This window comes from Anomaloglossus baeobatrachus, chromosome 10 (assembly GCF_048569485.1).
Source record: "Anomaloglossus baeobatrachus isolate aAnoBae1 chromosome 10, aAnoBae1.hap1, whole genome shotgun sequence".
NCBI classification, from domain to species: Eukaryota; Metazoa; Chordata; class Amphibia; order Anura; family Aromobatidae; genus Anomaloglossus; species Anomaloglossus baeobatrachus.
This window is the reverse complement of record NC_134362.1, coordinates 78,132,178-78,154,304: the sequence shown is the minus strand read 5'-3', so window position 1 is coordinate 78,154,304 and position 22,127 is coordinate 78,132,178. Positions and strand designations below refer to the sequence as shown.

Genomic DNA, 22,127 nt, shown 5'->3' with positions numbered 1-22,127 from the left:
AAAAGTCAAATGGCGCTCCTTCTCTTCTGAGCCCCGCCATGCGCTCAAACAATTACTTTCCACCACATGTGAGGTATCTGCGTACTCAGGAGAAAATGCACAATACATTTTATGGTGCATTTTTTCCTGTTACCCTTGTGAAAAAAAAAGCTACCTAGTTGAAGCAACCATTTTGTGGTAAAAAAAAAAAAAAATTCTTTTCACGGCTCAACGCTATAAACTTCTGTGAAGCCCCCAGGTGTTCAAAGTGCTCACCAAACATCTAGAAAAAATATTTGAGGGCTCTAGTTTCCAAAATGGTGTCACTTGTGGGGGAGCTCCACTGTTTAGGCACCATAGGGGGTCTCCAAACGTGACATGGCGTCCGCTAATGATTCCAACCAATTTTGCTGTCAAATGGCGCTCCTTCTCTTCTGAGCCCCGCCATGCGCCCAAACAATTACTTTCCACCACATATGAGGTATCTGCGTACTCAGGAGAAAATGCACAATACATTTTATGGTGCATTTTTTCCTGATAGCCTTGTGAAAAAAAAAGCTACCTAGTTGAAGCAACCGTTTTGTGGTAAAAATTTTTTTTTTTCTTTTCACGGCTCAACGCTATAAACTTCTGTGAAGCCCCCAGGTGTTCAAAGTGCTCACCAAACATCTAGAAAAATTATTTGAGGGCTCTAGTTTCCAAAATGGTGTCACTTGTGGGGGAGCTCCACTGTTTAGGCACCATAGGGGGTCTCCAAACGTGACATGGTGTCCGCTAATGATTCCAACCAATTTTGCTGTCAAATGGCGCTCCTTCTCTTCTGAGCCCCGCCATGCGCCCAAACAATTACTTTCCACCACATATGAGGTATCTGCGTACTCAGGAGAAAATGCACAATACATTTTATGGTGCATTTTTTCCTGATAGCCTTGTGAAAAAAAAAGCTACCTAGTTGAAGCAACCGTTTTGTGGTAAAAAAAATTTTTTTTCTTTTCACGGCTCAACGCTATAAACTTTTGTGAAGCCCCCAGGGGTTCAAAGTGCTCACCAAACATCTAGAAAAATTATTTGAGGCCTCTAGTTTCCAAAATGGGGTCACTTGTGGGGGAGCTCCATTGTTTAGGCACCTCAGGGGGTCTTCAAACCCGACATGGCGTCCGCTAACAGGTGCAGCTAATTTTGCACTCAAAAATTCAAATGGCGCTCCTTGCCTTCCGAGCACTGCTGTGTGTCCAAACATTTGATTTCCACCACATATGAGGTATCTGCGTACTCAGGAGAAAATGCACAATACATTTTATGGTGCATTTTTTCCTGTTACCCTTGTGAAAAAAAAAGCTACCTAGTTGAAGCAACCGTTTTGTGGTAAAAAAAATTTTTTTTCTTTTCACGGCTCAACGCTATAAACTTTTGTGAAGCCCCCAGGGGTTCAAAGTGCTCACCAAACATCTAGAAAAATTATTTGAGGCCTCTAGTTTCCAAAATGGGGTCACTTGTGGGGGAGCTCCATTGTTTAGGCACCTCAGGGGGTCTTCAAACCCGACATGGCGTCCGCTAACAGGTGCAGCTAATTTTGCACTCAAAAATTCAAATGGCGCTCCTTGCCTTCCGAGCACTGCTGTGTGTCCAAACATTTGATTTCCACCACATATGAGGTATCTGCGTACTCAGGAGAAAATGCACAATACATTTTATGGTGCATTTTTTCCTGTTACCCTTGTGAAAAAAAAAGCTACCTAGTTGAAGCAACCGTTTTGTGGTAAAAAATTTTTTTTTTCTTTTCACGGCTCAACGCTATAAACTTTTGTGAAGCCCCCAGGGGTTCAAAGTGCTCACCAAACATCTAGAAAAATTATTTGAGGCCTCTAGTTTCCAAAATGGGGTCACTTATGGGGGAGCTCCATTGTTTAGGCACCTCAGGGGGTCTTCAAACCCGACATGGCGTCCGCTAATGAGTGCAGCTAATTTTGCGTTCAAAAATTCAAATGGCGCTCCTTCCCTTCCGAGCTCTGCCGTGCGCCCAAACAATTGATTTTTACCACATATGGGGTATCAGCGTACTCAGGAGAACATGCACAATAAATTGTATTGTGTACTTTCTCTTTTCTCCCTTGTAAAAATGAAAATTTTATGGCTAAAGTAACATTTTTGTGTTAAAAAGTAAAATTTTCATTTTTTCCTTCCACATTGCTTTGGTTCCTGTGAAGCACCTAAAGGGTTAATAATCTTATTGGATGTGGTTTTGAGCAGTGTGAGGGGTGTAGTTTTTAGAATGGGGTCACTTTTGGGTATTTTCTGTCACCTCGGCCTCTCAAAGTCACTTCAAATGTGATGTGGTCCCTAAAAAAATTATTTTGTAAATTTTGTTGGAAAAATGAGAATTTGCTGATGACCTTTGACCCCTTCTAACTTCCTAACGGAAAAAAAATTTGTTTCGAAAATTGCGCTGATGTAAAGTAGACATGTGGGAAATGTTATTTAGTAACTATTTTGTGTGACATATCTCTCAGATTTATGGGCATAAATTTTCAAAGTTTGAAATTTGCGAAATTTTCAAAATTTTCGCCAAATTTCCTAAATTTTCACAAATAAACGCAAAAAATATCGGCCTAAATTTACCACTGACATGAAGTACAATATGTCACGAAAAAACAATGTCAGAATCGCCAGGATCCGTTGAAGCGTTCCAGAGTTATAACCTGTCAAAGTGACACTGGTCAGAATTGCAAAAAATGGCCCGGTCATTAGGGTGTTTTAGTGGCCGGGGGTGAAGGGGTTAAGAAACACTAAAAAGAAATCATGAAAACATAATGTGCAGTCAGTAACAGTTACTTTTCAAGACCAAACGGGGGGAAAAAATTATGGAATCACCCTGTAAATTTTCATTCCCAAAACTAACATCTGCATCTAAAAAGCAGTGATCACACCTTGGAGAGCTGTTGCACTAAATGGACTGATGTGAATTGCAACAAAGGAGAGGATTATCAAACTCTAAGGCTGGGTTCACACATAGCGACAGCGACAACGACGTCGCTGTTACGTCACCATTTTCTGTGACGTAACAGCGACCTTGTAAGTCGCTGTTATGATCGCTGCTTAGCTGTCAAACACAGCGACGCAGCAGCGATCATAACGTCGCTACATGTGCAGAGAGCAGGGAGCCGCGCACACTGCTTAATTACACGATGTGTACTGCAGCTACATGTGCCGGGAGCAGCGCACACCGCTTAGCGCTGGCTTCCTGCTCTCCTAGCTACAGTACACATCGGGTTAATTAACCCGATGTGTACTGCAGCTACATGTGCAGAGAGCAGGAGCCGGCACTGGCAGCGTGAGAGCAGCGGAGGCTGGTAACTAAGGTAAATATCGGGTAACCACATTGGTTACCCGATGTTTACCCTGGTTACAGCTTACTGCAGCTGCCAGATGCCAGCTCCTGCTCTCTGCTCGCTTCATTTCGTCGCTCTCTCGCTGTCACACACAGCGATCTGTGCGTCACAGTGGGAGAGCAACGACCAAAAAAACGAACCAGGGCTGTGTGTAACGAGCAGCGATCTCACAGCAGGGGCCAGATCGCTGCTCAGTGTCACACACAGCGAGATCGCTAATGAGGTCACTGCTGCGTCACAAAAACCGTGACGTAGCAGCGATTTCGGTAGCGATCTCTCTATGTGTGAAGCACCCCTAAGGCTGCTTTCACACCTCCGGTTTTTCCTGTACGGCACTATCCGGCACTTTGCATTAAAAGCGCAACCGTTTTTTTTTTTTTTTTGCTGCCGGTTGCGTTTTTTTTGCATAGACTAACATTAGTGCCGCATTATGCCGCATGGACTTGCATTCCTTCCGGTTTTTGCCGCATGCGGCAGATTTAGCCGATGCGGCGGCCGGATGGAACGTTGCCTGGCACTTTTTTTGTGCGGCAAAAAAAAAACGCATCTGGACGATGCGGCGCATTTTCCTATGCATGCCTATGGACGCCGGATGCGGCGCGATGCAGCAAAAACCGCATCCGGCCGCCGCATGCGGTTTTTGCCACTGCGCATGCTCAGTAGCCTGCCGCAAGCGGCAAAAAACGGACGGGCCGCATGTAAAAAACTTATGCAAAGGATGCGGTGTTTTTGCCGTATCCGTTGCATAGGTTTCACAGCCGGATTGAGCCGCACTGCTCAAACCGGATGTGTGAAAGCAGCCTAAGGCTGTGTGCACACTTTGCGTTAAGGTAGTTGCAGTTCTAAACGCATCCTCTGGCAGAAATTGTCTTTGTCAAATTTGGTTTTGACCACAAAAACGCTACAAAAAAGGCTTGTGTTTTTACCGCGTTTTACATGCTTTTTCATTGCATAAAGTCAGATGCGTTTTGAAGACAAATACACTGCTAAGTAAAGTTTAAACATTCAAACACTATGAAAAAAATGGGAAAAAATGATAACAAGTATCATGATTAAAATCATACACAAAATAGCTAATTTTATTAAAATGATAACTGTGTGCTAATATTTATGTATAAAATAAGATTAAAATATTGATTTTCATAAATTTAATTGTCGGACTATGTGTGTGTGTAAAGGGACATATCATGACCTTAATATAATGTCAAAAAAGCATGCATTCTGCATCAAAAAAGCATGTAAAACGCTAGGATTTTGATTTAGGATGCATTTAGAAACTTCTCATTGACTCTAATGTTAGCAAAACGCTGCCAAAATGGCAAAAACAATTGACATGCTGCTTCTTTGAACGCTGAGTTTTTGACAAATTTTCAGCAACCAAAACGCTGCGTTTTTAAAAAGCATTGTGAAAGCCCTATTTCCCATAGACTTTGCTTGAAAATAATTTTTGCATTAAAACGCTGCAGTTCAAAACACTGCGAAAATGCAGGAAAAACGCAAAGTGCGCACATGGCCTTAAAGAGGGTAAATCATGCAATGTTGCATAAATGTTGGTTGTTCACAGTCAGGTGTGTCTAAAATCTGGACCAAATACAAACAACATGGGAAGGTTTTTAAAGGCAAACATAGTAGACCAAGGAAGACATCAAAGCGTCAAGACAGGAAACTTCAAACAATGTCTCCAAAAAAGGAAATGCACAACAAAACAAATGAGGAACGCATGGGAGGAAAGTGGAGTCAATGTCTGTGACTAAACTGTAAGAAACTGCCTAAAGGAATTTACATACAGAAAAGCTTAAACAATAAAAAAAAGATGACTGCCTGAAGAGAACATGTAAATTTCCACAGTCATTGATGATATGGGGCTGCATGTCAGGTAAAGGCACTAGGGAGATGGCCGTCATTACATCTTCATTAAATGCCCAAGTTTACATTAAAATTTTGAACACTTCTTATTTCATCAATTGAAAGTATGTTTGGGGATTTTAAAATCCTTTTTCAAGATAAAAAAAAAAATATAACGCATCCTGGCAAACAGCAAAAACTGTTAAAACATTCCTTGAAAGAAGACACATAAGCCAGTGCAAATAGTCCGGAGCTCAATCCAATTGAAAATCTTTGGTGGAAGTTGAAGAAAATGGTCCATGACAAGTCTCCAACCTGCAAAGCTTTTCTGGCAACCGCAATCAGAGAAAGTTGGAGCCAGATTGATGAAGAGTAATGTTTGTCATTCATCAAGTCCATGCCTCAGAGACTGCAAGCTATTATAAAAGCCAGAGGTGGTGCAGCAAAATACTAGTCATGTATAAGGCTATGTGCGCACTTACCGGATTTTGCCGCGGATTTTTCGCTGATTTGCTGCATGTTTCGCTGCAGAAAATGTTCATAACATCTCTGCAGTGAATCACCAGCAAATCCTATGGAGAAAAAAAATCCTGTGCGCACTGGGCGGAATTTGACAGCTGCATGTTTTGCTGCGGGAATCCCGCAGCAAAAACAAGTGCATGTCACTTCTTTTCCGCACATCGCTGCGGGATTTCACTCCATTGACTCCAATGTAATCATGAAATCCCGCAGGGAATAACGCAGGTAGCAAATTCTGTGCGGTTCACTGCGTTTTCCTGCGTTATTCCCTGCGGTATTTTGCGGTTTACCTCCGGTAATGTACATCGCCTGTCTGCGGTTTTGCAGGGAAGTGATGTCATTACAGGAAGAGGAAGCCGTACAGAGAGTAAACACACACACACATCACAGACACACACATCACAGACATAGAACACATACACACAGAACACACATAGAAAGAAAACGGAAATATAGAAAACAAAGAACGTGGGCTCCGCTGCATATTTACCGTCCAGCCGAGGTAAGCACACAGCGGCGGCCCGGTATTCTCAGGCTGGGGAGGGAGAGGGGCAGGGGTAATGTCCCCCGCCTCACTCCCCCTCCCGCAGCCGAGAATATCAGCCGCAGCTGCCCCGGCACTGTCGCATGCATTATGCGGCAGCACCGGGAGTGTCCTCGGCTCTTCCTGCCGCCGTGTAGCAGTGGCAGCAAGGTAATACAAGGGGTTAATGGTGGGGGATCACCGCCATTAACCCCAGGCTTGATCATGGCAGCGTCTATGTGACAGCTGACATGATCAACCCGTAAGTAAAGTGAAAAAAACACAGACACCGAAAAATCCTTTATTTTAAATAAAACCAACAAGCCTCGTTAACCCTTTTATTAACCCCTCCCGCACCAAAGCTCCGGCGTAATCCACACAGCTCCGGCATAATCCACAGGTCCTGCGCTGCTGACATCCAGCCGCGATGTGTCACAGACACAGCGCTGAATGAATGCAGCAGACAGCAGAGGTAATTACCGGTCATTTCCCACGGCCGGTAATGTGAACTCACTGCCGACCGTGGGAAATGCAGTGATCTGTCCTCTATCTATCCCTCTGTCTGTCTGTCTATCTATCTATCTATCTACTATCTCAGAGTTAAATGACTTTTTTTTTTTTTTCTCAATGTGCTTTATTGCATTGAATGCAATAAAGCACATCCCAACCCGCACGCGGCAAAACCGCGGCAATACCGCGAATAATACCGCGGCAAACCGCATGCGGTTTTCGGGTGCGGTTTCCCGCGGTTTTTTACCGCGGGTGCGGTAATCTTTGAGAGCATGCGGAATTTTCTCAAGAAAATTCCATTTCCCAGTGCGCACATGGCCTTAGTGTTTTTTTTGTTTGTTTTTCATGACTCCATAATTTTTCCCCCTGTTTGGTCTTGAAAAGTAACCTTTACTGGCTAGCACATTATGTTTTCATGATTTTTTTTCCCTCACCCTATGACGGCACCACGAGAGGATCCGCCCATCAAGGACAGGAAACCTTCAGGTTAAAAAGGGGCGGTCCTCTCGCCGCCTCAGTTTTGTTTCCTGTCCTGGACGGATACCTCAGGATGCGGCCCTTGAGGGCCGTGAATCTACAAGCAAGCCTTACCCGGTCCCGACGGGCGGTTCTGGCGGCGGCACGGGTCCTGCCTTGCTCCGTTCGGGTTCCTGGAGGCGCCATGGCGGCCACCCGGGGGGTGCGTCCATGAGCGGGTGCAGTGCGTCAGGCTTCAGGTAAGTGCAGCAGCCTGCAGGTCCTTCCAGGGCGGTGGGGCTGCTCGCGGCCGCATGTGCTGCATGCCGCCGCCATCTTGGGAGTATTCCTCCCAGGCGCTTTCTCCTGACATCCCCAAAGACGTTCCCGAGCGAACAACATGCCTTGGAGGGGGAAGTGAAGACCCTATTACGCCGGGCGGTCCTGACAGACGTCCCATTGGCAGAAAGGGGAAAGGGGTTTTACGCCCCTCTTTTTCTGGTCGGGAAACCGGACGGCTCCTTTCGGGTCATCATAAACCTCAAAGGTCTGAACAGCTACCTGCACATCTTGTCCTTCAAAATGGAATCGATGAAGTCCACGATCAAGTCTCTCTACCCTGGTTGTCATATGGCTGTCCTGGATCTGAAGGACGCGTATTATTATGTCCCCATCGCTCCTCCCTTCCAGAAATATCTCAGGGTGACAGTGATGGTCGACGGGTCGGTGCGTCATCTGCAGTTCAGGGCCTTACCGTTTGGCCTGGCAATTGCGCCCCGAATCTTCACGAAGCTCGTCCTGGAAATCACTGCCCACCTGCGGGAAGACAGAATTCTCATTATCCCGTATCTCGACGACTTCCTTGTGGTGGGGGATTCGGCGAACCATTGTGCTGCTGTCCTTCAGACTGCTCAAAGCTGGAAGGTCTAGGCTGTATTTTGAACAGGGAGAAATCAAGGTTGCTTCCAGCCACGGTGCAAGTTTTTTTGGGACTTACTTTGGACTCTCTCCTACAGGAATGTCGTCTCCCACCTGCCAAAGTGGGGAAGATTCGCGCTCTGGTGCAGCAGGCGGTTCCGCACATGTCCCTGCGACGGGCTATGTCTCTTCTGGGCTCCCTGACCTCCACTCTCCCCATGGTTTTATGGGCTCAAGGACATACCAGAGCCCTCCAGTGGGACATTTTGGAACATCAGTCGTTTCTGGGGGACAGGTTGAACAATCGGATTACTCTGTGCTCCCGCTCCGTCACCTCCCTTCACTGGTGGCTGGTTCCTGCGAACCTCACAAGGGGAGTCCCATGGTCTGTCTCGGTGTCTTGAATTGTGACCACGGATGCCAGTGTGTCCGGCTGGGGGACTCACCTGCTGGACCGTCCGATTCAAGGTCTCTGGTCGCCCAGGGAGGCAGCTTCCTCCTCCAATATCAGAGAGCTGCTGGCCGTGGAACGGGCCCTGACTGGCTTTCTCCCGTCACTGACCGGTCACCATACCCGGGTGTTGTCGGACAATCGGGTGACTGTAGCTTATCTGAACCATCAGGGGGGCATACGGTCCAGGTCCCTTATGATGATAGCCGACAGGATTCTGTTACTAGCAGAAACTCGCCTTCTGTCCCTCACTGCCGTTCACATCAGGGGGAAAGACAACCCTGCGGCGGATTTTCTGAGCCGCACTCGCCTGCGCCAGGGGGAGTGGGCACTCGACCCGTCAGTCTTCAACCTCATCACGGCCAGGTGGGGGGGTTCCGGTCATCAACCTTTTTTCCACCAAGCAGAACAGGAAGGTTCCTCAGTTCTGCTCTCTGAATCCTAAGGAGCTTCCGTATGCAGTGGACGCCCTGTCAATTCTGTGGGACTTTCCCCTAGCATATGCGTTCCCCCCGCTGGTCCTTCTCCCCTCGGTCCTGAAAAAAAAGTCAGGGACGACAGGGCCAGAGTGCTTGATTGCTCCCTTCTGGCCAAAGCGACCATGTTTTTTTTTTTTTTTTGCTGGTTCAGATGCCCTGACCGACCCGTGGGTCCTCCCGGAACTTCCGAATCTCCTGTCCCAGGGACCAGTGTGCCATCCTCCGACAGTCAAATTGCACCTGACGGAATGGAATTTGAGAGGGCATTACTGATCAGTAAGAGGTTTTCCCCCAATTTAGTTTCCACGCTGTTAGGTTGTAGAAAACCGGTGACAATCAAGAGCTACTGTAGGACTTGGGGAAGGTTCTTATCTTCCTCAGGTGCTAGTGTGACCGGGGAGGTTCCCATGGGTCCCATCCTGGAATTCCTGCAGTGTGGGTTGGACAAGGGGTTGGCGGTTAGCACACTCAAGGTCCAAATCTCCTCGTTAGCAGCACTCTACAATTATGATGTTGCGGGGAACCCTTGGGTGGCTCGGTTTATCAGGGCTAGTTCCTGCCAGCGTCCTAAACGGGTAGTCTCCCTCCCCCTTGGGACCTTAACCTGGTTTTGGCGGCCCTGACGGATCCTCCGTTCGAGCCCACTGACTCCATCTCTGTTAAATGTCTTTCCCTTAAGACGGTCCTCCTGATAGCCCTGACCTCGGCCCGTAGTATTAGCGACATTCAGGCACTTTCTATTGATCCTCCTTACACTCAAATACTGGACGATAGGGTAGTGTTGTGCCCTGACCCTGCGTACCTCCCCAAGGTGGTTTCTCGGTTTCATACGTCCCAGGAGATTGTGTTGCCGTCCTTTTGCACTAACCCGACGCGTGCGGAGGAAAGGCGTTGACATTGTCTGGATGTACGTCGTTGTCTCATCCAGTATCTTCTTGTCACCAGTTCCTGGAGGAAGGACAAGTCTCTATTTGTCTCTTTCCAGGGGCCTCAAAAGGGGGTTAAGAGTTCCAAGTCCACGCTGGCCAGGTGGATTAGGGATGCCATTGCATTAGCTTACAAGACTAGGGGTGCTGACGTTCCGGTGGGTCTGAAGGCACATTCCACACGGGCTGTAGCATCTTCTTGGGCGGAACGGGCGGATGTTTCCATTGCTCAAATCTGTAAAGCTGCTACGTGGTCGTCACCCTCGACCTTTTATAAGCATTATAGGTTGGATCTTTCCTTCTCCGACCTCACCTTTTGGGAGGCGTGTTCTACAGGCTGTGGTCCCTCCCTAAATTTTCCTTTCGCTGTAATTCTCTCGTGGTGCCGTCATAGGGTGAGGGAAAAAATGCGTAATTACTTACCGGTAATGTGTTTTTTCCAAACCCATGACTGCACCCTTATATTCGCACACTGCACTGGGGATTGTTGGTTGGTTCACCTTCCTTTCTTTCTTCCTTCCACAATTTTTCTGGTGGTGGCCTTATACTAACCTGTTGTTTTTTTCGGAGGTCCTCTCATGCTCTGTAATCAAACTGAGGCGGTGAGAGGACCGCCACTTTTTAACCTGAAGGTTTCCTGTCCTTGATGGGCGGATCCTCTCGTGGTGCCGTCATGGGTTCGGAAAAAACACATTACCGGTAAGTAATTACGTATTTTTTTTTTTTTAGTGTTTCTTAAAGCCAGAAAGTTGACATTTGAAATGACTTTAGTTTTGTGCCATGTCTGTGATCTGCTTTTTATAAACAAAAGTAAACAACTGAATGAACATCCTCCAGAGCCAGGGGAGGTCATAATTTTTTGCCAGGGGTTGTACTCATTGTCTAATGAACTATAAGCCCAACTCCATAGGCTTTTGCAAGATGGGGGGGGGGGGCTGAGAATGTAGTGTACTGCTTGAAGACGTTATTGAAAGGGTCTATGTTTCTACCCATGTCTTGCTGTACACTTAGGAAAGCCGGGTAGGATGGGGTTATGTCCCAGCACTACAGGTTCTGCTGAACTGCACGTGGCTAGCTGTGGGTCTAACGTGGCTAGCTGTGGGTCTAACGTGGCTAGCTGTGGGTCTAACGTGGCTAGCTGTGGGTCTAACGTGGCTAGCTGTGGGTCTAACGTGGCTAGCTGTGGGTCTAACGTGGCTAGCTGTGGGTCTAACATGGCTAGCTGTGGGTGGCCCTGGCTATAACCTGGCTAGCTGTGGCTATAACCTGGCTAGCCATCGGTATAACCTGGCTAGCCGTGGGTATAATGCGGCTAGGTGTTCACCTCAACCTCTCAGCCTGGGGAGGGAGAAAATACACCCCTGAGAGGAGCCTGCAGTGACTGTGTACTCCTAGTTTCTGTAGACAGTAGCCATTTCTGTGTGATTGGACCGGGACTAGCCCAGCCGGGGCTGTTTAGCCAGTTTTTATGTTGTTTAGTTAGCGCCTGAACAAGGTTAGGGTTTATGCTTTTGGATTGCATTAGGATTCCTTAGTGACAAACCTTCATGTAACATTTTTTAAGAGTGCTTGAAAGGAGATCCTCCGATCACCGTGTAATATACATTCGGCTTTATCATTTACCACCTTCATGACTTGTTTGTAGAGTCCTCCATCCAGGATGGTAAGAGACCCTTTGTGAGATCCCGTGATTGTGATACAGGGGCCCCTTGTAATTCACCACTGATTACATTCGGTGTACACTTTGGATCAGGCGTCATTTCATTTTAACTTTTCTTTTTTGACCCTTATATGCCTGGAGTCTGTCCTGATGTCCTGTGTATTGGATAGAATGAAGGGCTAGATATTGTGTCATGAAGAGCGTCTACAACTCTACATGTAATGTCCCCGTCTGTACGGCTTCCAACGTTTTGTTTTTTACCAGGAAATATCTCCCTTTGTCCCTGCCTGAGCAGTAGTTTCTGGCTCAGAATGTGAGTAATGTTCCGATAAGAAGCTCCACACTGACTGTATACTGACTTCTTATCTATTGCTATTCTTGGATCCTGAGTGACCCGTCCATGAACCTCTCCAAATCCCACTGTTTCCTTCTGAAGTAATCCATTATATTATCATGGCGACCATCAGTTTCTAATATAAATTCTGGAATGGCTGCTTTCTTATTAGAGGTCCAGTCACACTAAACAACTTACCAGCGATCCCAACAACGATAGGGATCGCTGGTAAGTTGCTAGGAGGTTGCTGGTGAGATGTCACACTGCGACGCTCCAGCGATCCCACCAGCAACCTGACCTGGCAGGGATCGCTGGAGCGTCGCTACACGAGTTGCTGGTGAGCTCACCAGCAACCAGTGACCAGCCCCCAGCGCCGCGTGGAAGATGCTGCGCTTGGTAACTAAGGTAAATATCGGGTAACCAACCCGATATTTACCTTGGTTACCAGCGCACGGAGCTACACGTGCAGAGAACAGGGAGCAGCGCACAATGCTTAGCGCTGGCTCCTTGCTCTCCTAGTTACAGCACACATCGGGTTAATTACCCGATGTGTACTCTGCTACACGTGCAAGGAGCAGGAGCCGGCACTGACAGTGAGAGCGGCGGAGGCTGGTAACGAAGGTAAATATCGGGTAACCAAGGACAGGGCTCCTTGGTTACCCGATGTTTACTGTGGTTACCAGCCTCCGCAGAAGCCGGCTCCTGCTGCCTGCACATTTAGTTGTTGCTGTCTCGCTGTCACACACAGCGATCTGTGCTTCACAGCAGGACAGCAACAACTAAAAAATGGCCCAGGACATTCAGCAACAACCAACGACCTCACAGCAGGAGCCAGGTTGTTGCTGGATGTCACACACAGCAACATCGCTAGCAACGTCACAAAAGTTGTTCGTTAGCAGCGATGTTGCTAGCGATGTTGCTTAGTGTGACAGGGCCTTAAGGTGGTGTCACACACAGCGACAACAACGTCGCTGCTACGTCATCATTTTCTGTGACGTTGCAGCGACATCCTGTCGCTGTCACTGTGTGTGACATCCAGCAACGACCTGGCCCCTGCTGTGAGGTCACCGGTCATTGCTGAATGTCCAGCTTCATTTTTTGGTCGTCACTCTCCCGCTGTGACGCACACATCGCTGTGTGTGACAGCGAGAGAGCGACGAAATGAAGCGAGCAGGGAGCAGAAGCCGGCGTCTGGCAGCTGCGGTAAGCTGTAACCAGGGTAAACATCGGGTAACCAAGGGAAGACCTTTCCCTGGTTACCCGATATTTACCTTCGTTATCAGCGTCCGCCCTCGCTGCCAGTGCCGGCTCCTGCTCTGTGCACATGTAGCTGCAGTACACATCGGGTAATTAACCCGATGTGTAATGTAGCAAGGAGTGCAGGGAACCAGCGCTAAGCAGTGTGCGTGGCTCCTGCTCTCTGCACATGTAGCTGCAGTACACATCGGGTAATTAACCCCATGTGTACTGTAGCTAGGAGAGCAGGGAGCCAGCGCTAAGCAGTGTGCGCGGCTCCCTGCTCTCTGCACATGTAGCACAACGTCGTTATGATCGCTGCTGCGTCTGCTGTGTTTGACAGCTAAGCAGCGATCATAACAGCGACTTACAAGGTCGCTGTTACGTCACAGAAAATGGTGACTTAACAGCGATGTCGCTATGTGTGAACCCAGCTTTACTGACTGTAGGCTGCTGGAGCTGGTTGCACATATCTCAATCATCCATCCATGTGTTTCCAAAATCAATGGTGCTCCTATCTCCATTGCTAGGCTAGCAAACCATGGCTTCCAGAAACAGCGCCACTCTGGTGCATTGTCTGTGTCTGGTATTACATCTTAGCTTTATTAAGTGAAGCTGAGTTGATAACACTCCTCTGTTCTCCACAGTCCATTACATGGTAACCCCTTGAAATCAACTGGTTGTCCAGAGATTACAATGGATATTCCAAGTCCTATAGAGCAATAAGTGTGGGGTTTTTTTGGGGCTGCAATTACGATAGTGGTGGAGCGGGTAATAATTTTGTCGCCTTTCGTAACGCCAATTTTTTTTTTTTTTTGTTTTTATTTAAATTCTTCTGAAAATGTACTGGACATTGCAGTTATTTTGTTTTGTGTAAATGAGGAATACCACGATGTCTGGTTGCAATGACTTGTCATGTATTTTTAGCAGTTTTGCCCCTACACTAAAAGCCTCAGCAAGTTCTCGGTGTGCCTTTCTGCTTCTAATTCTTTGCAGCATCACCACATACTCCCTCGGTCTCTCCCTCGGTCTCTCCCGTCACTGCAGACAGATTTGTAGACAGCTTTGAGCAGTTTTTAAAAGTCAATGATCCGTGCAGGAGACAAAAAGTGATTGATAAGTGTAATATACAGTGCCTTGCGAAAGTATTCAGCCCCCTTGAATTTTTCAACCTTTGCCACATTTCAGGCTTTAAACATAAAGATAAAACGGTGAACAAGTGGGACACAATTGTGAAGTTGAACGAAATTGATTGCTTATTTTAAACTTTTGTAAAAAATAAATAACTGAAAAGTGGGGCGTGCAATATTATTTGGAGAAAGCCATTTCTCAAAGATATCCATAAAAAGTGTTGTTTAAAGTTTGCCACAAGCCACCTGGGAGACACACCAAACATGTGGAAGAAGGGGCTCTGCTCAGATCAAACCAAAATCGATGTTTTTGGGCACAATGCCAAGGATATGTTTGGTGTAAAAGCAACACAGCTTATCACTCTGAACACACCATCCCCACTGTCAAACATAGTGGTGGCAGCATCATGGTTTGGGCCTGTTTTTCTTCAGCAGGGACAGGGAAGATGGTTAAAATTGATGGGAAGATGGATGGAGCCAAATACAAGACCATTCTTGAAGAAAACCTGTTGGAGTCTGCAAAAGACCTGAGACTGGGACGGAGATTTGTCTTCCAACAAGACAAAGATCCCAAACATAAAGCAAAATCTACAATTGAATGGTTCACAAATAAATGTATCCAGGTGTTAGAATGGCCAAGTCAAAGTCCAGACCTGAATCCAATCAAGAATCTGTGGAAAGAGCTGTTCACAAACACTCTCCATCCAACCTCGCTCAGCTCCAGCTGTTTGCAAAGGAAGAATGGGCAAGAATTTCAGTCTCTCGATGTGCAAAACTGATAGACACATACCACAAGTGACTTGTGCTGTAATCGCAGCAAAAGGAGGCGCTACAAACTATTAACTTAAAGGGGACGAATAATATTGCACGCCCCAATTTTCAGTTATTTACTTTTTAAAAAAGTTTAAAATAAGCAATACATTTCATTCAACTTCACAATTGAGATTTGATGTTTGTCTTTGTACTTGACTGTCCTGAGGAAGGGGGCAGAAGCTCTTGAAACGCGTAGACCTGGATGAAAATAAAGATACATTAATCTGATCATCTGAATAGTGATCTTTTGGCGCGGCATTTGAATGCCCCTCTCCACTTCTCCCTGTTATCTGCCGTTTCTGGGTGGCTGCAGCCTTTGATCAATTCTACATGCGATTACAGTTGTTGTGACTCTCACAACTACAATTGGTGAGTAGTTTCACTCCCCCCCTCCACCCCGTACATATTAGGGTAAGACCCTATTTTGCGCTTTCTCTCCACAGTTTTTTCTTCTCAACTTCACAATTGTGTCCCACTTGTTAATTCTTCACCATAAAATTAACATTATCTTTGTTTGAAGCCTGAAATATGGGAAAAGGTTGAAAAATTCAAAGGGGACGAATACTTTTGCAAGGTACTGTATCTTAGATTAAAACGCTTCTTTCCACTGAGTTTTTTTTTTTCTTCAATTATATATATATAAAATTTATATTTAGTAACAATCCTACGATGACCTGGACGCCTCGAAAAAGCCGGAGAACTAAATCTCACAGATAGAAATGTAAGAAAGCTAATCTGCCTCAGAGTTGTCCCCAAAGATAGATAGATAGCCCCCCCACATGTAAAGGCTACAGTGATATAGAAAAGTGTAATACAAAGCCAGAAAAGACAGATTCAGCAAAGGTGAGGCCCAAACTGTCTTTATAGGAAAGAGCAACTGTCTGCAGCCATAAAAACCCTAATATATACCAGCACTACTGATATGGAAAACTCCTGAGGTCACAGATGATAAAATATATAATATATAATTTGTGCATACATCAAGTGCATTTACTAGAGAGGAGTTAATCAATTTGCTGGTGAAGCGCCTCCTACCTGCCAGCATTCCCAGTGCTTTTTCTAATTTAGTAGGCACAACATCATACATGTGTCATGCCACAGTAATGAAGTCCGTTGGGCCTACAAATCAGAAAAAGCGTCTGGCATGTTGGTGGAAAGGAAGCAATTCAATGCCCACATAATACTGATGTGGCTGCTTTACCAGGGTCCTGCAAATGCATTAACTCATGTTTAGTAGTTACTATTTAAGATCAAATCTATTAACCTCAACCAAATCTGGTTTTCCTGCGGGATCTGCCAGCGATTTTAATGTGTATGGATCTGCCATCACTCTCATCACCCCATGGAGGTGGTTTGAGAGATGAATGATCAGGCTGTTGGATTTCAATATGGCTGATCCTTTTTGTTCTGAAAAGAGACGAGCTAAACACAAATCACAGTCAGACAATCGTGGTTATGTATGGGGGATTGAGAGACATATGTTGACAAATTGAGTCTTGGTCCGAAAATGTGAAATCTATGAGCAGCTATAATGTTCCAGTCTTTTATTGTCCCATGATGCTTCTTGTTTTAATTAAATCCCATCTTCTCCCTTTCAGTGTCATTGCTCCGGCCGTCCCTCCGGTGTATGAGCTCCCAGAGTTCGTCCCTGCAGCCTAGGTAAATGTCATCTCTTCATCTTTCAATAGTTTTCTCGGAATTAACAATATCTGCTACTCGAAGAACGACTTCAGTCTTATTAATATGGTAATGTGTCTGGCGAAATCACTTGGAGAATGATTTCCATCGCTCTTCTTAAAGGCGTTGTCTCCTGAAACCTCTGGGTTTTTGTAAATGATGCTGCCATACATAGCCACTATTCAGATCAGATGAGATTCATATGTGGGGGGACCCACATTTCACTGGGGTACCACGTTTTACCATTTGTTACTAATGCCACCATAGTAAATTATTACTGCATTGGTATTTAGCCGCAGTTGCACCCCCAGAAACCTTGCTTCTGCCTTTCCCCATTATGATCTATAGTACTTCTTGAAATGGCTGGGATCATATGGCAGTTTAAAGGGGTTGTCCTCTACTTTTACATTGGCCTATCGTTAGGATAGGTAATCAATGTAGAAGTAGTGGACAACAAGTGAGACCTCCAACCTTACATAGTTACTAAGGTTGAAAAAAGACCTAGGTCCATCTAGTTCAACCTTCCTCCACCAGTTCTACAACTTAAAGGGATATTTTTACCTAGAATGTTTATGGCATATCCCCACTCAAAGAATGGCCTGTCAACTCTAAAGCTGGGTTCACACACAACAACGACGTCGCTGTTACGTCACCATTTCCTGTGACGTAACAGCGACCTTACATGATCGCTAGTTAGCTGTCAAACATTTAATTTTAAGCAGCGACGGAGCAGCGATCATAGCGACCTCAACAGTTGTTGGGACGTGTCACATGCGTCGCTGTGCGACGACTCAGACTTTGATAGAGGCGTGGTGTTTACCCCTAGACATGTTTTGCGTTGCCTCTTTTCACGCCCCTCTGTTCCGATTGGTGATCGCTACAGCGCCTTTGCGTTGCCTTTTTCACGCCCCTCTGTTCCGATTGGTGATCACTACAGCGGCGCCTGATTGGGTGACCGAGCCAAACAAAGGAAGACACAAAGAACGACACACTAGCGACACCAGACAGAGACTCTACTACGTGGAACAAAGAATGGAACTTAAAGAATGAAATCACTGTAACGCCTTCGGCAAGTTACCGAATCGGAACGCTGTTGTGACCACCAATCGGAGTCGTGGGGGCTTTGTAAAATACACCGCAAAAACACACCCTTGTCCTGCCTTCAGTCCTACGTCACTGCCTCTCATTGTCGTCGCGACCGTCGCTGCTGCGGTGTCAAACACAAGGATGCATGTGGCGCAGCGGGATAGCAGCGATCAAAAAATGACCTGCAATATTCAAGAGCGAGCAGCGATCTTGCAGCAGGGGTCTGATCGTTATGTGTCACACACAGCGACGTCACTGTTGAGGTCGTTGCTACGTCGCAGAAAATGGCGACTTAGCAGCGATGTCGTTGTCGTCGTCGCTGTATGTGACACCACCTTAAAGAGATCATCAGCTCCAATTGCTACATACCCATAGAAAGAAAGGTGGCTTGTAAAACCACAGGAAGACCTGCAATATATACCAAATACCAGTATTTTTTTTATGGGAGATAATTCTTTATGGGAGAGCACAAGAATCCAAAAGACGAGGGCTAAAAAACGATTAACTTGCTCCACAAGGTACCAACAGTAGTGGCCATCATAAATATTCTTCACCTCTAACGATAATCCCCTAAATGCCAAGTACCCTCACGATTACCCATCTGCTACAGGCAATGTCAAAATATTCAAAATCTATTTTGATATATACCTTCTGAAATGATGTAGGATACTATACCTGAAGAGATAGAAGTAATAATGGTGGGACCTGTAGAAGCATCACATGGGACACAAAAGGGCCCAATGCAGACTCTGTGAGAAGGAGCTCTTAGGCTGACTGTTGATAATCATAAAATAATTTATTATGGAATAAAGTCAATATGAAAGTTATCCGGTGAGTGCCTATGTTTTTTCAGGATTTTATTTCTTTGCTATACACCTTACTTATCCTGGTTATTTATAGATACTGAGCACCACCTGGGTCCGTTTTGCTATGATATTGTGAGGTCTGGTGCTGAACCTGGAATCTCTGAGGACATGTGGATGGGAATTCTGACTTCTTACCATTTTAGTTTTGTACACAGCGTTGTAATATTTTTATGGTTATACTTGTGCAGTATTTGGGCTAATGTAACGCAATCATTTTCAGCTACATCCCAAAGACTTCCTTATCTGAACCACCTTGGCCCAAGATCAACCTACCAGATCCCATTAAAGAAACCGAAGAACACAGAGGTGAGCTTCAGGTGCATCCATAGCAAATCATTGCTTTCATTGCAGCAGAATTGTTCGTGTCCTAATTTTTTTTGAGATATTACTACAGCTAGAACCAACTTCTGTCCATTACAGACGTCATGTTACCCGCTCACACATCATGGATACAGATAATAACTTCTTTATAAGAATCGGAGATTAGTTTTTCTGATCCTGCACTCAGGGCGGATTTGCAGTAGAGGTTATTGGCAGTATGTGATTGGTTCTCTTTTGTAACATGCCACGATCTTTAGAAAGTTCTGTCATGAGATGAATCTGCAGAAATATGGCTCTAAAATTTTGCACACATATATTTAATGCGAAAAAAATAAATTCACACTGCCCCGAGGGCCTTTGAAAAAAAACACCTTGTTAGGGTTTAGCTTGCAGGATAAATTTTACGTCTATTATGTATGTTTTGGACAGTGTTATGATTCAGGGACCGAGGAGGATCAAAAAACAGAGTGGCTGGAAACTTAACGGACTGCAGACCTAATCCTGACACACAACAAACAGTAGCCGTGGGACAAGCCTACGATGACCTGGACGCCTCGACAAAGCCGGAGAACTAAATAATCTCACAGATAGAAATATAAGAAAGCTAATCTGCCTCGGAGTTGTCCCCAAAGATAGATAGCCCCCCACATGTAAAGGCTACGGTGATATAGAAAAATGCAATACAAAGCCAGAAAAGACAGATTCAGCAAAGGTGAGGCCCAAACTGTCTTTATAGGAAAGAGCAACTGTCTGCAGCCGTAAAAACCCTAATATATACCAGCACTACTGATATGGAAAAATCCTGAGGTCACAGAACATCTCCCCCACTGTATCAGTACTCTGATGTTACAGGGATTCAAAAACACAAATACAGATGAGGGACTGAATTAATACCAAGCATGACAAACACAGTACCATGCAGAATCATGGAGCTAAGTATACAGACACTCCCAGCAGGGAATGATCCCATTCCACCACGAACTCCACCCAAACAAAATAGGAACCATGCATTAGTATCAAAGCAGAGAAAGCAACAAGAAAGTGGAAAACAAACAGCAGAGGTACAAAGACCACTTATCTGAGAGGAGTTCTGCAAGTGAGCAGAGGTGGTTACAGAAAGTCCTTAACACACAGGAGCAATTGACCACCGGCAAGTAACAAGAGAAAGCTACTCATTTAAATAGCCCAATCTGACCGTGATTGCCAGTCCTCCACAGGTGTGTAGCTTTCGCTCCACACATCAACTGCATCGCCAGCACTGACCACAAGAGGGAGCCCCAAACTGGAAAACGTATTCACAACAGGACGGATTCTGCAGAAGTGCTATGTAGGGAATGGAGACGCTGCAGCAGCATTGTTATTGTGAAAACTAATATTCACTTGATTGTCCTGTTATCCGGGATGGCAGAGCTGGCATATGCACATAAGCAAAAAAAAAAATAAAAAATAAGATGCATATAAAAAAAGAAAACGCCCAGCCAAACTATCATCATAGCCACCCTATTCACCCCCGAGTGGTCATTTTGACTGTAGACAGCTGAATGGCACAGATTTTCCATAACTCCAGGTATTTTCCCTATTGAAAATCCATAAAACATGACCTGGGACAGCTTGAGTCCTGGTGTTAGGAGATTGTGTTACATGGATCACCCCCTTGTCTGGCTCCTTTTTAAGTCAATGTGGCCTGTTCTCCTATTTTAAAGAGGGCCTTTCACCAGTTTGAGCATGTTAAACTGGTCACATCATGGAATACTGGCTGCAGAGCTGAATAAAATGTATTTTCTTATAGGGGTTGTTCAGTCTAAATCCACAAGTCTGCAGACCCTATGTGACTGCGATGGTCATGTGGTCACGAGTATGTGATATTCAGATTCACAGACGTATTCCGACTAGATGGACATGTCTTACTGAATGCAAGTGTATTAGGCAAGGACTCTCTCCTCTAGTCGGATTCTGGCTGGAAGTCTGCATATCACATATTTTCGGCCACATGACCACTGATCCCCCGTCTGACACCAGGATATCCACTCCGCGCACAGTGTGGGTGATGTGAGGATTCACAAGTCTGCAGTCACATAAAGTGACATAGTGACTACAGACTTGTAGATTTAAGGTACCGTCACACTAAGCAACTTACCAGCGATCCCAACAACGATAGGGATCGCTGGTAAGTTGCTAGGAGGTTGCTGGTGAGCTGTCACACTGCGATGCTCCAGCGATCCCACCAGCAACCTGACCTGGCAGGGATCGCTGGAGCGTGGCTACACGAGTTGCTGGTGAGCTCACCAGCAACCAGTGACCAGCCCCCAGCGCCGCGTGGAAGATGCTGCGCTTGGTAACTAAGGTAAATATCGGTAACCAAACCGATATTTACCTTGGTTACCACCGCACGGAGCTACACGTGCAGAGAGCAGGGAGCAGCGCACAATGCTTAGCGCTGGCTCCCTGCTCTCCTAGTTACAGCACACATCGGGTTAATTACCCGATGTATGCTGCAGCTAAATGTGCACAGAGCAGGGAGCAGCGCACAATGCTTAGCGCTGGCTCCCTGCTCTCCTACTTGCAGCACACATCAGGTTAATTAACCCGATGTGTCCTGCAGCTAGCTACATGTGCACAGAGCAGGAGTCGGCAGCACAGGCAGTGAGAGCGGCGGAGGCTGGTAACAAAGGTAAATATTGGGTAACCAAGGACAGGGCTTCTTGGTTACCCGATGTTTACATTGGTAACCAGCCTCTGCAGAAGCCGGCTCCTGCTGCCTGCACATTTAGTTGTTGCTGTCTCGCTGTCACACACAGCGATCTGTGCTTCACAGCGGGACAGCAACAACTAAAAAATGGCCCAGGACATTCAGCAACAACAAACGACCTCACAGCAGGGGCCGGGTTGTTGCTGGATGTCACACACAGCAACATCGCTAGCAACGTCACAAAAGTTGTTCGTTAGCAGCGATGTTGCTAGCGATGTTGCTTAGTGTGACGGGGCCTTTAGACTGGACGACCTCTTAAA

At 46.0% G+C, this 22,127-nt stretch overlaps 1 protein-coding gene across 2 annotated transcripts in view; it reads left to right on the top strand.

Annotated features, from left to right (window-relative positions):
- MRPL21 (mitochondrial ribosomal protein L21) overlaps window positions 1-22,127 on the top strand; it is a 78,171-nt gene that overhangs the window by 10,871 nt on the left and 45,173 nt on the right. For both annotated transcript variants that reach the window (XM_075325332.1, XM_075325331.1), the window contains exons 2-3: window positions 16,767-16,827; window positions 19,018-19,103. In XM_075325332.1, coding sequence (XP_075181447.1) covers window positions 16,767-16,827; window positions 19,018-19,103 — 147 coding nt within the window. The remainder of the gene's footprint in view (window positions 1-16,766; window positions 16,828-19,017; window positions 19,104-22,127) is intronic.